The sequence below is a fragment of the Corvus brachyrhynchos genome, unplaced genomic scaffold, assembly GCF_000691975.1.
Source record: "Corvus brachyrhynchos isolate BGI_N302 unplaced genomic scaffold, ASM69197v1 scaffold52, whole genome shotgun sequence".
NCBI classification, from domain to species: Eukaryota; Metazoa; Chordata; class Aves; order Passeriformes; family Corvidae; genus Corvus; species Corvus brachyrhynchos.
The window spans coordinates 3,296,438-3,313,677 of NW_008237221.1; the positions used below are offsets into that span (position 1 = coordinate 3,296,438).

Here is a 17,240-nt window from a genome sequence, read left to right on the forward strand (position 1 = left end):
GGATCCTGCCAGGGGGATAATCCCATCTCGTTTGTTCTCCCCAGTGCTACAACTGTGAAGAGGAGGCCATGTACCACTGCTGCTGGAACACTTCCTACTGCTCCATCAAGTGTCAGCAGGAGCACTGGCATGCCGAACACAAACGTACCTGCCGCAGGAAAAGATGAAAGAGTTACTCCTCCCCTAGAGCAGCACCCCGATGATTGCTATTCTCAGACACAGCGGTTTTTGTTTCCAAGAAAAGCCAAAATTGTTTAGAATTTGCTTCCCATTTTGCACCAGCCTTTAAACACTTTTGGTAAAAGAAATTTTGCACAGTAATTTCAGTCTTCTGTTAAAAATGCTCCTCCAAAATTTTGTCGGCAGAATAAATTGAACGTCTGTGGGAGCAGGTTACTGCAAATAATTTTAAACTAGAGGATTTGTTGCATTTTCAGCAAATTTTAAGACATTTTTAGGTTTTACAGATATTTTAATCTTTAAAAACAGCAGATCTAAAAACAAAAAAATGATGCAAGTTTAACAAAAGGAACATTTAAAAACTAGATCTGAATGTAAAAAGTACAGAACTGTTACAGAAAAACAAAGCATACTACCTTGATGTAACATTTATTTCTTAACCTTGTTGAGCTGGTTTTGTTCAGCTTAATTTTACTGTTTAAAGGCATTATCTATTGGTTATACCAGTGGGTACATGATTGAATTTAGGGAACAGGGTTGACACAGCAGGTGCTAGTCCTGCGTATTTTTTCTTAAATATTTCCCAACTGTGTTTTATTTTCATTATTTCTTTTCAATATATAACTTTTATAACAAAATATTAGCTTTGATCTTGTAGTTTAAAATCACAGGGAACTGGGGTAATCTTTTACTGAGCTGGATCTTAGAGAAAAATGAATATTTAAATTTTGAAGTTTGCACATTTCATTTTTGTTCTAACATGAGTGCTTGTAACAAGAATAAGAAAAGCCAAAAAAAAACCCAAACAAAAACAAACAAACAAAAAAACCCAACTACCTTTATTCCTACTCGGAATTTGGAGGCATACAAATTACTTTTTTGCGCCCCCCTTCAGCCTCCCCAATTCAACATCATTTGACCACCTCTTATCTGGTGTCACCTGGTCCATCATAACTTGATAATAAAAGGAGAAAAAGCACTTAAGTTTCACAGAAGCCGTTATGTTTGTAGTAATGGGTCATTGCCTAATAATGAGCTCCATCACTGTACTCAGAATGAAGAATAATGCATGTTAATTTTCTTGTATTAAAGATGCCGTGATTTGTAAAAAGTCTGTATTTTGCGGAATGTCTGGATTAAGAAGCATTACCAATAGGAATGGATCGATAGTTGAAAAATGATTTTCTTTTTGTTTGTTTTATATATAGATATATGAATTGCATCCATGTTCAGAGACAATTTTTTAAATAGATGTAAAGCTTACTTAAATAGCTTTTCTTTTAAAGTGTCTCCACATTTTAGTTTTTTTCAAAGATTGGTCTTAGACTGAGTCATATGCCCATTAATCATCCAGCTATTTTTTGAGAAGTTAGAGGAATAATTTGTAAATATTTATTTAGATCTTTGATATTTATTGAAAGCAATTACATGATGGAACGATGGAAGCTGAAGAATCAGGAGGAAAGCCTTTTAAAAAGTTTTCTCTAGGATTTGTCAGGGTCATTGTAAAGACAAAAATATAACTAAGACTTCTGTGAACTACCACTGAAATCCTGACCTTTTTTACTTACAGTGGTGATATAAGTTAATTGACTATATACCGCCAAATAATGCCCAATATGTTGCAGAAATTAAGTGGTAAGTTGATTGGAAAAAATAGTAAGTAGATGGTAACTTGTATTACCACAGCTACATTATTGCCTGATAAATGTGTAATTAACTTTTGTCGCCTCTGTGTTGTGACTGTAAAACACTTCACAACTAAAAATCAATCTTGTTCGATTACTTTACAAGTTCCAAAACTTCGATCCACCCCTATGAAAGCAAGTTATTGTGAAAATATTTTTGGTGTAAAATCATTCCAGAATATGTAATATTTAACTGATAGCTGCATGAAAGTAAGATTCGTGTTACTTTGGCTTTTTTGTCTCTGTTGACACGGTTGCACATTTCCAAGTTACTACAGCGTGAAAACTGTGTGTTTTAAAGAAAAAAAACAAAACAAAAAAAAAAAGATTGTGGCCTGGTTTTGTATAAGTTTTAGGTAAAATTACAATTGATTGTTTTAGGAATCATGATTTAAAATTAATTTTTCTGCAAATCATAAAGCTATAATAAAGTGTTGAGCTTAGCCACTATGCACATTGTAATTATTCATTGTGGCTGTCCAGTTTATGATGCATTCTGGCATTTTGTAAGCTGCTCTGACTAGCAATATATAGAGTCATTTAATGTGTTAACATTGGTTAATAAATGTATTTAAAAAAACCTCATTGAAAGTATCTGTCTTGATTTTGGCCAGTTGTCCTCACATCCTGGGGTGGGCAGGCATGAGGCTGCTGTTAGTACTTGTACCAAGCGAGACCGGGGCTGTGCATGGGGAGCTGGGCCTGAACTCCCAGGAACCTTGTTCCTGACTCGAGGGGAGCTGGCAGGGCCATGCAAGGGCTTCAGCACTTAACATGGCTTAACAGCACCCACAGGGAATCTTTTCAGCCCATGCAGAGCCAGCAGCCCCTGGGGGTTGCGCCCATCAAGTCCTGGTTTTAAAGCCAGATCCTGCACTGGCAGCAGCAAGGCTGGGGCTCAGCCCTGCCTTGCCCTGTGCTTCCCCTCACCAGAGGCCCCACTCTGCCTCCGCCCTCACCCGGTCACCAGCCCTGAGCCTGCGCCTGTTGTGTGTTTTATCAATGAAGTAATTCCCTCTGGAGGGGCTGCATGAGCTCAGCTTCACCTGAGTGCAGTGGGGTTTCTCCTGCTGAGCCCTGAGCAGCTCAGTCCCTCACTCGCCACAACGCTGCCAGTGAGGTGCCCAAGGGAGCCAAGGGCCCAAGGAGCACATCCTGCGGCCACCCAAGAGAAAGGGCCATGTGGGGACAAGCCAAAGGCTGAGTGGGTCATCCTGGAGCTCCACTGGGACTTCAGGGCTGCAGGAGGGACACTGGGAGTTGGTTTCAGTATGGCAATTAAGAATTTCCCTATGGAAATTAAGACCTGGAAAGACCTTCAAGTCCTAAGGGATCCCTCTAAGTCTCTTTTATTATTTCACAATCCAAATAGTTCTGTTCTTACACGAGCCAAATTTTATTCCTTCATCTTGATGAAACTCAATTAAATGTCAACAGCCAGCACAGCCAATCACGTAAGCTGGTAAAGCAGGATCAGGAATAAGCAGCATCTCCCTTCAGCTCCCCTCCCAGGGCATTCCCCTTTTTTGATGACTGCAGTCACTCTCCAAGCTCATCAGCACTCCAATGGCAGAAATCCTCAGTGCAAATGCTCCTCCATTCCTCTCCCCATGTGCATTTGCCAGTTCAGGTGACAGCAGTGGTGCCAGCATCAGGATCAAACAGATCTCTGGATGTGCCAAGGCAGCCTCCCACCTGCATTGTGTAACATGGACTGTCTGTGACCTGCTGTACTCCATCACTGTCCCACACTGGGCCCTGTCACTGCCAGCTGGCAGAGCAGAGGAGGAGAATTGTCCTTGCACTGCCCCAACTCTGCAAGTTTCCTTCCATCAGGAATCTCAGGGTGAGTGAGGGTTTCTCTGAGTTCCTGCAGCATCACCGCTGCAGGCAGTGCTCCTAAAGCATCAGTCTGAAAGACTTATTGTTGGCTTTTCCTATTATTAACATTGTTATTACTATTAATTTTTTAATTTTTATTGTTTTTTTAAACTCTGGCTATTCCTTTATTTTAATAAGGAGAAGCTGTGGTTTCTGCCTCCTGCTTCCTTTAGGTGGAGTGAGCTGCCCAGCTCATGGCTTGTTTGCCTTTCACAATCTTAAATGACCAAGTATGTGAAATATGTTTGGGATTTGTTACTGGTAGTTAGGGGCCACCCTGTCAATTTTAGCTTCGCTGAGTGAGAGTACATATGTGATCTGTGCATATACTTCTCAAATGCTTTCATAAATCAAATTGAGGCGGGGGGTATCTAAACCAAAGAGGCCCTTCTTGTGTTGTTTCACGTTAAGAAAATGCAACTGCAAGCAGAAAGGTCCATCCATTTGTGAGAATACTAGAATATTTTTGGGGTTAAGTGGGAAATGATTATAGGTAATGTAAAAGGAATAAAACCAACTATCTTGGATCTTCCAAACCCCATAGTTTATCCTTAATAAAACCTATTTCCAGATGTCAAAAGGCTCAAAAGTATGATACGCTCTGAGTAACGCTCTTTGTAAAAGAAATGCTGGTTACTAGATGTTCAAAATTGTAAAATCAGAAAAAGAAAGAGAACCAAGAAAAAATTAACTCTACATTGTCCCTCCTGCTCCCCATGGCCATGCCTGCCCCAGGACCTCTCCAGCCCCTTGACCCTGGAGTCACAAGTGAGGTATAGAAGGGATGTTTCATCCCTTCAGGCGTGGCAAACAGCAATGAGGAGGCTGAAATTAAGCGCAGCATCTACTTTGTAGATAATTTGTACATAGAAGGAAACTGAAGATTATTCAGAAGGAATGCCAAGAGAGCAAGAACACTCCATGATAAAAGGCAGAGTGATGTGTTTGTTTACAAAGCCACTGGCCAGCTGCTGTAAACTCACTGAGTGAAAAGTAAGCTGGTGTGAAGCTTCAATGGAAATAGGATTTACCCTAGAGAGATACCTAAAAATAAACTGAGTTCTGCATCAGAAGATGCTGTGAATCTGGTTACACAAAATGCTTTAGTAGTGTTTGGAAAAGGACTTCTGCAGCAGAAAATAATGTTTGTTAATAAAGCCAGAGCACTTCGATTTTTAACTACTTCATTAACAGGAAAGGTATCTTTGGCAAACAGCCACTGTAGGCAGCTTGGGGCCCCACTTGCTGCCACATTCCACCTCCGCTTCTCCCCTGCTCATGCTCCCATGGGAGCATGGGCCAGTTTTGAGCCATGATCCCACCATGCTTGGCCACAGCAATGTGCTTTTGTCCCTTGTAATAGAGCCTTCAATGTGAAAAATGGTTTCATTAAAAGTGAAAAGAGACTCGGTGACTTGCACACAGCAGCTCTTTGAGTCCCTGTCACCAGGAAAGAGGGTTTTGCGTGGCTTGGGCCACACCTCTATGCCTCAGCCAGTTGGGGCATCCTGCTCACTGTCCTCATTGGGAGGCATAGGAGCCGTGTGGGTCAGCTGTGCCTGAGGAGGGAGCAGAACAAACCCCAGGGCATGGGCAGGGACATCCCCCGCTGCCAGCCCTGCAGCTCAGCCTCGCCAAGGAGCAGCAACACTGGCTCCTTCCAGGAAAAGCATGGCCAGAAACTCTGCCATGCGTGGATTACGTGCTGGAGAGAGAATTTCTTTGGCTGACACAACGCTTGACTGAGTGACAGAGCCTTTTCCTATCTTTTCACAAGTCCATAAAGACCACAAGGGCTAGAAAGCCTTTTAGTTTTGCCCCGAAGAAACGCAAGATGTGCAGCTCAGCCATGCAATTGCTTCTGTTTTCCCACTGATGCTGGAGCCGGCAGCATTTGAACCCTGGGCTCCCCAGTGCCAGCGCCTGCCACAGCGGGGAGCTGCTCCATGCTGGCCGAGCTGTTGGGACTCGGCGCTGGACGCCGAGCCAGAGCCCAGCACTGCTCAGCTCTTCCAACCAGCGGGGTTCCCGCTGCCTCTCTCTGCCGAATTTGGGTGGGGGCAATGCTGCACTTGCAAGGAAGCCTTGGAGTCAGTGGGGTGACATTGAGATTTAGGTGCCGGAAGGGGAACAGGAGGCCGCTCCCACAGCAGGTCCCTGCTGCAGGGACTGGATCTGTCCTGAAGTGCCACAGACACTGAGAAAGCTCCGAGCCACCTCGGGCTTGTCCTGGTGCAGGAGCCTCCCTTTGAAAGCTACGGACAATTACAAGCAGCAATTGCCACAGACAGGGGCCCTGCAGCGAGAGAGCAGCGGGAGCTCAAGGCTAAGAGCCACAGGCTTCCCAAGCTCCTCCTTAGCCTGGCACAGCCCAGACTGTCGACCTCTGCCCCTGGTACTAGATCCACTCCCAGAGCCTTTCTCTTAGCCCAAAGCTCATGAAGAAGTACCCTCTCTGTGCAGAATCATCTGCAGAGACAGAACCTATCTATGGTCTTCTAGTAACAGCTTATCCAGAATTTGCCTCTTTTTCTCCTAATTGTGATCCTGCTCAGGACCTCCCTGGGCAGAGGGAGTGTTTCCACCTCTCCCAACTACTGCTATCACCATTTGGTGAAGAAAAGCAGTGTCTGGAATCCCGCATCCCATTACAGACCTAATTATTATTATTCCAGTAGCTCAGCATTTCCAAATCAAAACGGGACTTTTCTACATCCCAAACTGACAGGTTGCATCCTGACTTTGTGTCTCTCCTGCAGATGCACTGGCTTTATCGTGCTGGAGAAATAAATGGTGCTGGTAGTTGTAAGTAAAGTGCAACGACAGCACACGTGCCTCATGCAGGCATAGCAAAATGCAGTCAGACCAGTTTGGAGCAAGGCTACAGCCTGTTAGGTGATCCACTGGAAATGGGAGTTTTTAATGGAAGTTTTCACTTAAGAAAACATGGGGTTTGTTAGAAAATTTTCATAACAGAGTGATTTCTAATAGCCATTTTATTACTGCTTAAAACAGCAGTTAAAAACCTCTTGTACTGTAAAAAGGCTTTGCTCCAAGATGAAAAAATACTTCCCTCCTTTGAAGGAAAAAAAAAAATTATAGCTGAGACCACACTTCTTTCTCTTTGCTAACCAAAGAGCTGTGAGAGAAGAACTTAAACATTCCCATTCAGTTTTTGTGGCCCTGCACCCTGGACTGGCAGGGTGAGCTGTGGGTTTCCATGGTGGATGCCCAGTGCCTGCCCAGGCAGCCAGAGAGTTTTTCAGGCTGTGCAAGTCCACCCCTGCCCCTGCAGCAGCCAGCCCGGACTGAGCCACGCAGGGACCCTGCAAAGGCACACGAGGGTGCAGCCCCATCCCAGCTTGCAGCTACTTGTGGTTAGGAGAGAGGGGGGGTATGCAAAAAAAATTCTCCTGTGGATTTCAGGAAAGTATCCAAACCCAAATGTTTGGGAGAGGCATCCTAGAAATGCTAATGAGTACATGTGGCTGCAATGGAAAGTTTAATTCCTTTGTACCTCCTCAGCCACTCACTTCCTTTGGGCAGTTGTTGGCTCAAATTCTCGTCTCCTGCTGCTCTGTGAATACTAGCCGTGCCATACTCCTCTCCCGACCTGGCTTCATGGAAACATTATTTTCTTCTTGCATGCAGCTGCTTTTCCTATTCTTGTTTTCTCCCAGTTTCTGTTCTTCAGTCCTGCCACTTACCTGATACAGATCTGGTTCTTTTTTAGTTTCCCAGACCGTTGGGGCTGGGATAAACTCTGTCCTTGCCTTGCACAGGTCTGTCCTTCTACCTCTATACACCTCCTCTCTTGAGTCTTCCTGCAGAGCCCTTGGCTCAGTCCAACAGGGGCAGGTCACCCAAGCCTCCAGTCAGAATCCAGGGCTAAGAGCAGCGACGTGAGTCCCAGCATTGGAGCTTCCTGATTGAAATGCACTCCCCTAGGAGGCCCCTAAAATTGGGCGCCCGATGCCACAGGTTTAGATTGTCTCAACTGCTTGATCTTTACTTCCATATGCACAATCTTCTCTTTCCTGGCCTCCTCTTCTACCCAAATATTTTTCCTAAAACTGCCCTTCATTTGTGGCTTCCTGCACTGGTGTGTTTATCCTGATAGCTCAGTACAGCTCTTGGTGCCTCTTCTGGCATCTCCAAACCTTTCCCATGTGCTGCCAGTCACACTTGGAAGCCACTTCCTGTGAAGATTCTACCAGCTTTGTCCCCTCCTCCAGCTACTCTCCACATGCCTATGAGCCTCAATCTACCAAAGCACAAAATTAAAACAAGATCAGCTTTGTGCCTTTAGGATCTGCCCATTAACTGGCCATTGCTGTAGAAGATTTGGCAATCATTAAAAAAAATTATTATTAGCTGTGTCGTGGGCTCCCAGGGAAAAGACTTCCCCCCCTGCCCCCCACTGGCCCCATGTGCATCATAGACAATATACAACAGTGCTTTGGCTTTGAAGAAATCTTGTTTGTGCAGACCAGAAAAAGGTAAAGAGCACTGACTTTGACTGGCATGATGCAGCACGACCTGCTTAGTGAACCTGAGGGAATTTGAAATGCCATGCAGTTCCCAGTGTCAGGATGATGCCAGAAAGTGCAGAGATGGCCTGATCCTGTTCTGCTGTGTAAGAAAGGGGGAGCTGCTGCTTCAGAGATGTTGACCTCAGCCAGGTGCAGCACAAATGAGGCAAAGCTTAGATGGTTTTTGTACCAGCTTTAAGGTGATACCCCACAAAAGAGACAAGGAAAACCATGAAAAGGAGAACCCTAAATCATGGTAAGGTGAGAGAGAGCTTTTGGGAATGTGGGCTACCAAATGGAGCACTCCAGATGTAAAAAAACCCCATACATTTATGTTTTAAAAAAATTAACAATATATTATTTTATATTTTATCCCCAAACAAAATGATTAATTTCTACTTTCACCATGTAGAATCTGGTTACTTTTTTTCTTTTTCCTTTTCAAATCTCAGTTTTAAAGCAAAAATTTCTTCCAATAAAACAAAGCAACAAAAAATTCAAAATCAGGGTTGGCTCTTACGCTGGGGACAGTGGGGTCCATTCCCCTTGGGATGACTCTTGTAGGCTGTACCTCTTCCCCACTGCCCATCCACCCAGAGCCCAGCCCAGCCCCCTCAAACATGAGTGTGCCCAGGCAAGAGCCACAGCTGGATTTGCCTCTCCAGGGATGCAGAGGGTTCTGTGGCCCAGCAGGTGACTGTGAGAAGCTGTGCTGGAGAAAGCTCAAAGCTCCCCCAAACTCAGCTTTGCTCACAAGGCAACTGGTAAGAATTTGTTGTTGATCTCTGTGCATGCCCCTCCCTCCCCCCTTGATAATAACAGTGCATAAAGGAAATCTTTGTGTTGAAAACCAGAAAAGGAAAGTTGTATGGTCTTTTATCAAACTTTTTTTCCAATTCTTACATTCTTAGTATCATGATAATGAATAAATTATGCTGTTCCTATTGTTCATGATTCTTCTAATCTCACAGGGGTTTTTTGTTGAGATTTCCCACCAGCTTTGCAGTGTTACAGCCGCCTTTTGCCAAAATAATTTTTAAATTGTGGATATGAAATATTTTGACCTTTTAAAAACCCTAATCCCCTTAACATAAAAATCAAACCCCTTTTTCCTTTAATGAAACAATTTGTGAAATTGAATCAGGAATTACTTGCTGTTCTGCCATCCTCTTCCTTCTGCCATCTCTAACTTGCTTTGTCATTCCCACAATTTTTGGATCTCTGCTCAGGGAAATTGTAGTTCCACAAGACTGCACCTACCTCTTGTGATGAGCAACCTGAAATCCAAGCCATCAGAGACGGGATTTTATACCCTGAAGTTCTCAGACAGGCCTCCAAAGACATGAGGACTCACAATTTCACCCCTCGAAATCACATTTGGAAAACGAGAGTTGGGGCCAAACCTCTTCCCTGGAGAAGCTGCTACTCAGCAGCTGGGAGCCAGATCTGAAATCAAGGTCTTTTTGGAAAAAGCCAATGGAAACATGCCGCTCACATTTCCAGGAGGGATCATCTGGCCACCCAAGGTTACTGAATCATTAGGGAGGTTCTAGCCCCACGTGTGAGTGACCAAGCAGCAACCCATAGACTTCCAGCGGCAGAAAGTTCATCAGAGCTGTAACACCTGGATCAGCAACTTCCTTAGGTGACTGATTAGCAGCATGTCAGTAGCAAGACCTTGCAAGAAAAGTGATAAGTGACAAATTTGAGGAGTTTTACAGTACTAATGCTTGTTATTGCTTCTCACAAAATGTTACCAAGCTTACAATAATCTTTACACTTTCAGCAAAAATGTGAACAGTATATTTGAATATATTAAAAAGAATTAAAAAAACATTTCACAAAAAACATTTGTTGCCATATGAAAGTCTTTCAGCAATAAATGCCCACACCAGTATTTAAACATTGTTAAAAGTATAATGATTTGTACTAATAAATTATGCAACAAGAGAGGTAAACAAAATAAAATTACAGTATAGCTCTCCATGTTCCTCCACTGAGCATCCGCAGCTCTTGGAAGCTCCATTTTAGATGACTAATTAAGAAACTGATATTTTCAGAGCAACAAAAATAAAAGCTTTTATTTGTTCATTTGAATATAAAACAGGCGTTATCACAGATGTACAAAGCGTACTGGTGGTTTAACATACAAGAAGGTTGCTGTCCTTTGCACATAAAAATTTTTGTTTGAATCTGTGATTGGCTGAGTTACATGAATTTCTCTAACCAGTCACCACACTCTATGAAATAACGCTGCTAACATTCAACTGATAAAAGGGACAGTCTTCCCTTGGGTAAAGTGTCAAGCAGGATTAAATATATATAATAAACAAGCACCATGAGGAATCTGCTCCTGTTTGATTAGTTTTGTGTTTAAATGTTCATTGTGTACCCTCTCTTTTTGTGCATGTGCATCGAGTTGATTACATGGTTTTGTCTGACTCCAAAAGCACAAGGTCACAAGACAAACATTTTATACATTCTCATGAATGGTTTATCTACAGTACAGTTTCTAATACAGAACAATCCTTCTTTATTGCTCAGTCTGATGGTGCTTAAATGTTTCCTTCCTTTTGCTTGCACAACAAAACCAGAAACTCAGTTTATCATTTCTCTTAACTCAGGATTTAACAACCACAGATGACAGGTTGCAGAAGAGAGCTGTTATTAACTGCGTTTCACAACTGCATTGCAGCTCTTTTATTCTCTACAAATGCAAAGTTGACTTCGTGAAGGTTAAAGTGATGCTTTGAACGACAGCGAGATTTGTTTTGCAGTACTGAGATCAGCGATAGCAGGACTTCACAAGTTAGTTCACACACTGCAATTATGTTTGTAATCAATCAACATCTTGTCTGAAACCTTACAACAACTTGCCATTAAGAACAGATTTTATTCTTTTTAGGGAGCAGAAAATGATTTAACAAAGTATGGGATTGGTCTGCAGAGCATGAATAGGGCTATTCACAGGACAGTGAGGGTGGAAAAGATGGTCTGAAAGAAAACGCGTCTGATGTGGCAAGATGCTCCGTACTGTACATGCAGACTAAAACGTCCCTACCTCTTAAAAAGATTTTTAACACCCAGCATTGAGACTCCCTTATACGTGATAAAAACATGATAACATTTGCCCTGCAACAATCTTAGTCATGCATATCCGGTAATGAGAGCCAGCACATGAACGTCATTTGGGACAAATAAGAAAAGCATTCTTGGACTGCAGCTGGTAAATCCCACTCTTGATCACAAACAGGTCAATTCAGTTACAACCACATGAAGGAAGGGGAAGGTTTTAAAAAAGGGGGCAGGGGGGGCAGGGAAGACAACATAACGGGGGAATCAAACCCCTCTTTTCTCCAAAGGTAGTAAAATGAAGGCAGCTGTGATGCATGTTTTCTACTCTTCTCCCGTGATGGCCTCAGGCTGGAGACCACGGGACTCCTCCGTTCCTTAACCAGGCAGATGGGTTCCTCTGATGTTTCAATGCGTTTAGGGACTAGTTAGCAGATGCACGATCCGTGCCAAAGGGTGGTAGTGACTGTACACGCTCCTCTCCATTAAGGAATAAATTAAAGACCATTGAAACAATCGTTTCCTGTAAATGTAAACTGGATGCGTTGGCCACCAAGCTACATGTCCTAGCTGAGAGGCGAATTGATGACTCTGTGCAAAAAACCCCAAAACTTTTCCTTATAGCAGTAAAAACACCAACTAAAACAATGAAAAAAATTGTGCAACAAAGTTCTGCAGCTAGACAACAGTGCTATTCCTCAACCTGCCTTTTCTAAGTCTAACAAGTGTATGCACATGCCAGCACGAATATTTATTGTTGCCTCCATGGCAAAGAAAAGAAAATTATTGTAGTGCATTTTTAGTCTTAAATTCATTCACTGCCTTAAAGGCAGCAATAATTCCACTTGCTGGTATCTAGAGGATTCTTTTTGACAGGGATACTTAGCAATCCAGGATTGCTTTTTTTCTTTTTCCAAAAAATTCGTGAGTAACATTTGATTATCTACAGTGGGAGACACCATGCAAGTGACAAGTACTGCATTTTAAACTTTAAAATCTTTTGTCATTAGTGAATTTATATTTCATATATATATATTTGATGTGATACTATCCACTCAAGATAATACAACACTTTGTTTTTATATTAGCAAACATTTCAAGATTTTAATATTCTTGAATGTTTCTTCTCTTTTATACTTCTAAAGAGATCAAAATAAATTAAACGTTTTGTACATAATTACAGAAGTAGTAGTTAACTTATTTTATCTTTTTAGTTTAGTACAAAGATATTTGCAAGCTCATTGCCGAAATACACCTTATTTATAAATTTCTTCCATTCTAACGCTAACAGCAAAGGCTCTTTGGCCTTTGGGCTTTCAGCATCTCTGACAGAAAGCTGCAAAATTTCTAATTGAAAGGTGCTACTTTGGGTTTTCTCCTCGTACCACTACATAGTTTCCTAAGATGTGGGATCTAAAATGGCTTAAGTTAGTAATGGATCTGTATTCATCAACTTTTTATGATATATTAAAACAAATGAAGGAAACAATTATTTGTATTAGTATGCAAATTGTTTTAAAAGAATCCATTTGGAGGGCAGAATAAAAAAAAAATCTACTTCAGCTTACTTAATGTAAAATACAAAGCCACATTTACTCAAAAAGCAGTATTGTCCAATAAGCAAAAAAAAAAAGTTTAAAATGGGCTTTTCCAACACACTGAAGGGCCTTACCCCATAGTCCTTCTTTTCTAAAATTTAGTGATAAAAGAAAACATTTCACATTTTATTTCCTGCCAATCGTGACTGCTTTGAAAAGTCGTAATAGAAACAGTTCCATTCTGATGAGTGTCAGCATCTTATCTGCACACTTTTTAGTGGACACAAAAAAATTTTATACATCTATAGTAAAGTCCATGGAAGCTTTAAGGTACAAGACTACATGTTGTAGGCCACATAGATGGGATCTAGCTGGTCTGCCAAAAATCCATCTCGTAGGTGCATACGTTGTTTCTCTCCACGGGAGTTGATAGGAATTACACCAATGTCCACAACCACCACCACCCCTACAATCAGATAGTGTTCCTCCAGGACCACGTTGGTGACCAAAGGAACAAGGTCCAAAGCTTCTTGCTCAGATCCATCCAGCTCAACTACAACAACCAATAAATTTGTCCAGGTAAACACCGCACTGGAACGAAAGAAAAAATAGTATTAGTGGTAGGGTTTTTTTATCCATTTCATTTTTTATCTTTTTTCTTGCATCTTGGTTACCTTTTGTTGGAGCTCCTTGGGCTTGTTCAGTGTGCTCAGCACAAAGTGTGAGCAGCAAGAGAGAACATGCTGCAGGCAAGGGCAGAACAGCCCCATGAGCTCTCTCTTTAATACTGCTGCAATTTTAAGCATTAGGCTGAACTTTACAGAAACTTGCCTGCTGTGTAATGAGGGACTATGACAGCATGTGGTTCCCTCTGAAGCCAGGGAAGTGCCACAGCTCTGCTGTGGTCATGGAGTGATGTGTGTGTGGAGGCGTCTTCTCTGGGGTTTTTTGAAGAGCAGCCCAGAAAACCAAGGAGGTTAAGAGAGGAGGCACCAAGAAGAACAGCAGGAGCATAGGCTGAGCTGAAAGATCTGAAGGATAAGGCCTGCTAGTGAAGGGGTGTGGAGCCCTGGGAAGGCACATGGCACAGTGCAGGCAGACAGGGGTGCCCGGGGAGGGGCCATCCTCCCTGCGCCTGCTTGGCAAACACGGCTGTGCGACTTAGGGAATGGGCTGGCTGCTGTCCAGGCAGGGCAGAGCTCAGCACAAAAAAGCTGCAATTCTTCTGGACCAATTGGTTTCCACAGAAGTAAGGCTGTCTCTCCATCTGTTTTATTTTGGCTGTTTTATTTCTGTTGGGTTTAAGGGGACAGGAGTTTTAACATTCCTGATTAACAGTTGAGACAGTCAAGGGAATGCCATTATCCCCAGTATCTCTTCTTTGCTAAAAGAACTTTGTAAGACCCCAAAGTTTTGGTTAAGTCCTGGAGCCAAAGCAGGTAAATTTTGGGTTCTGCTACCTGGGACCATTTCTGGCTAAGGATAATGCATTTATCTTTCCAAATACGGAGGCTGGGAGGATATCAAAGTCTGGTGTATGGTTCCATCCAGAGTAGTTTTACAGCTTCCCTCCATCCTCCTCCTCACATCTCCAGTGTCTCCAAAGACTCTTGCATCTCATGGGAGGTCAGCACAGCTGAGTCACAAAGAGCAATCTCATTCTTCCTTGCAGGTGTTTAAGACACTTCTTCCTCTAACTTATTCCATAGAATAAATAATAATATTCTACACATGTAAGCCATACATCAAGCCCTGTACTTTACTTGCCTTCACCTCATAAAATCAGGGGATAACTTCCCAGAACTGTCTTGAGCATAAGCATCTGAAAGTCAGAATATATTATGTACATAAGCCATCTTCAAAAAGAGCTTCTTACCCTAAGGTCAATGCTTGATTGAGACAGAAGTGCACTGTTTTAGCCTACTAAGATAGCTCTGAAAATCCATGTACTGTGGAACCATATCTTACTTAGCCCAAAAATTAGCTATGAAAATGTGCTCTACGTTGATGCTTGACAGAATGGATTTTAGAAGGAAAGTACTTACTCTAAAAAAAAAATTATTTTCAGATCCTGCCAAAGTACTATTTGATTGAATTCTTATGTGCTTATTGATCTGGAAAACTAATGAGCAGTCAAAGCAAGGCTGAGAAGGCCCCTTTTGACTTAGTACTGCTGTGAAATGAATTTCCATTTGTAATTATGTTTTTACAGACATTTTAGTAAGTTGATTGATGCTGAATATATGTATCAGACTGCACAGGTGACCATCTCCAGAGAGGTCCTGGAATTTTTATTGATTGCTGTACAAACATCTAAATTAGTATTATATATATTTTAACAAAAAAACCCTGGGTAGGTTTCATTGAAATGTAAGTTAGCATTTGAAACCATGCCTGGAAACTGCTATTAGCTCGTTACTTGAGAAAGCAATTAATAGCAAGATTCAGGAGCAGGTCCCTAAAACATGTGTTAGAATAAACTAGTTTGTCTGAATTCAGAAAACTGATTCCCAAAATTTTCATGAAGCTTCTATTAAGTCCTAAAATCAGTGACACTCCCAAGAGGCTTCAATTTAATTTAAAACTCATTTCATATGTCATGGTTCTAACTCACTGGTGACCACTGGAAGTAAAAGGAAATATTGCTCTTTATGTTCTTACTAGTTGAGATGAAATACATTAGCCAGTGTGTATCTCTTATGCATACATAACTTTCTAGCCCTGATGAATAAAAAAACTCAAACCAAAAATCTAGGGACCAGGAAGGCTGCCCTTTCCTTAAGAAATAACTGAGTCACAGTAATCAAGTCACACCCAATAGATGGAAAACAGTCAATGCACTGAGCTGGGAATGGCCCCTCCTGCTGCTTCCGTGTCACCAAATGCTACAGGAAAAACAAGGAACTTGTCAAAACACCTCCAGGGAAAGAAGCTCCTAATTGTTTTCTTCTCCAAATATCTTGTGTAGCTTTGTGTATAAACCACTTCTAGGCAAATTCCAGGAAGCTCTGTTCTGTTCCTCCTTTGAGACTTTGACATTTAAATGAGTCAACCATGTGCTTTAATTAAAACACATTCCTTATTTTTCAATGTATTTTGTGGTATTAGAAACACTTTCAAAATGCCCGGTGTGTGTTTCCCTCACAGTAAAACCAGACTGTGCCACTCTTGTTACGTATAAAGACACAGGAAGTCCAGGGTCAGAGGTTGTTGATTTTGTGCTAAAATTTCTTAAGAGACGAGCATAATTTTAAATGACCTTTCAGATCTGATCCTCAATGACAGAAGCTGCCCAGCAGGATCACATGTCAGTCAACAAACCCCCGGGTCCCTCAGTGGTGCCCAGTGTTACAAAATGAGCTGCGTTTCTCAGAGGCTGTTTTTACAGTCTATCAACTGGACATGCCCAGCACCTTCTGTGTGCAACAGGAACTTATGTAGTTAAATCCTTAATGGGGCATTGTAACTGAAGAAAGGAAAGAAAAACAAGAAAAGAAAAAAAGAAAAGAGGCTCATGCCCCTGTCCACAGAAAGGGATATACAAATTATAAATTTAAAAAAAAAGAGTTAGCTGGCTATTATTTTGTCAAGGGGTGTGTCGCAAAGACAAAAGGAGCGTCTCTCAGAGAAGCTGAAAGAGAAGTTACATGAAAGAAGTCAAGGACAGTCAGGACAAGGACTGTGAATGAAAACTCTATGATGGTTATTTGGCAGAGCATTGGTTAGGAAGAGGCTGGGAACTGTGAGCAAACCAGACATTGTCACTCTGAATAACTGTGTGTCCCTTTTCTACAGGGACCACATCCAAGACACATCTAATTCATCAGCAATCTCTCTTTTTGAGGAAAAAACAACCCTGAGATATTGGCCTTAAATATTGGCCCTTGAGCAAAGGGTAGCAACAGTACAGAGTGTTTTCTGAATTCTCAGTCCTGTGCCTTGTACACTATCACCCACCTACTGGGAAGAGTGAAGGCACTGAGAATTATCTGCACGTACTTCTACCTTCTTGCAGAAATTCAGTGGCCTTTTTCTCTGGTTGTTCCAGCTTACCCCCAACCCTTTTTCAATTGTCACTTTCTCACTCAGAATTTCCATGGTTGTGAAACAAAAAGGATCCTCAAAGTGCTCTCAGCAGTCTTGAAAGCAGGAATATAATTCAAGCATTTTCTGGTACTGAAACCCATTTCTGCAGTGTGATATGGCTACTTAATTCACTGCCTGTGAGCTCATAATTTGAGGGGACACAAACCTCTGACAAACAGGTACTGATGAACACATCGATTTATGAATCTATGGCCATCTTATCATAGAGCAGTCCTTAAACAGCTTTACCGGAAAACTGCTGG

General features: G+C 42.0%; 2 protein-coding genes across 5 annotated transcripts in view; one reads left to right on the forward strand and one right to left on the reverse strand.

Moving 5' to 3' along the window:
* The window catches only part of ZMYND11 (zinc finger MYND-type containing 11), a 106,473-nt gene extending 104,020 nt beyond the window's left edge, over positions 1–2,453 (forward strand). For all 3 annotated transcript variants that reach the window (XM_008629659.2, XM_008629660.2, XM_017728921.1), the window contains one exon: positions 45–2,453. In XM_008629659.2, coding sequence (XP_008627881.1) covers positions 45–167 — 123 coding nt within the window. In that variant the 3' untranslated portion in view covers positions 168–2,453. The remainder of the gene's footprint in view (positions 1–44) is intronic.
* A 7,608-nt stretch (positions 2,454–10,061) lies between these two features.
* The window catches only part of DIP2C (disco interacting protein 2 homolog C), a 145,778-nt gene continuing 138,599 nt past the window's right edge, over positions 10,062–17,240 (reverse strand). The window contains exon 38 of one of the 2 annotated variants that reach the window (XM_017728922.1): positions 10,062–13,482. In XM_017728922.1, the coding sequence (XP_017584411.1) occupies positions 13,230–13,482 (253 nt within the window). In that variant the 3' untranslated portion in view covers positions 10,062–13,229. The remainder of the gene's footprint in view (positions 13,483–17,240) is intronic. The other variant, XM_008629661.2, reaches the window with a different exon arrangement.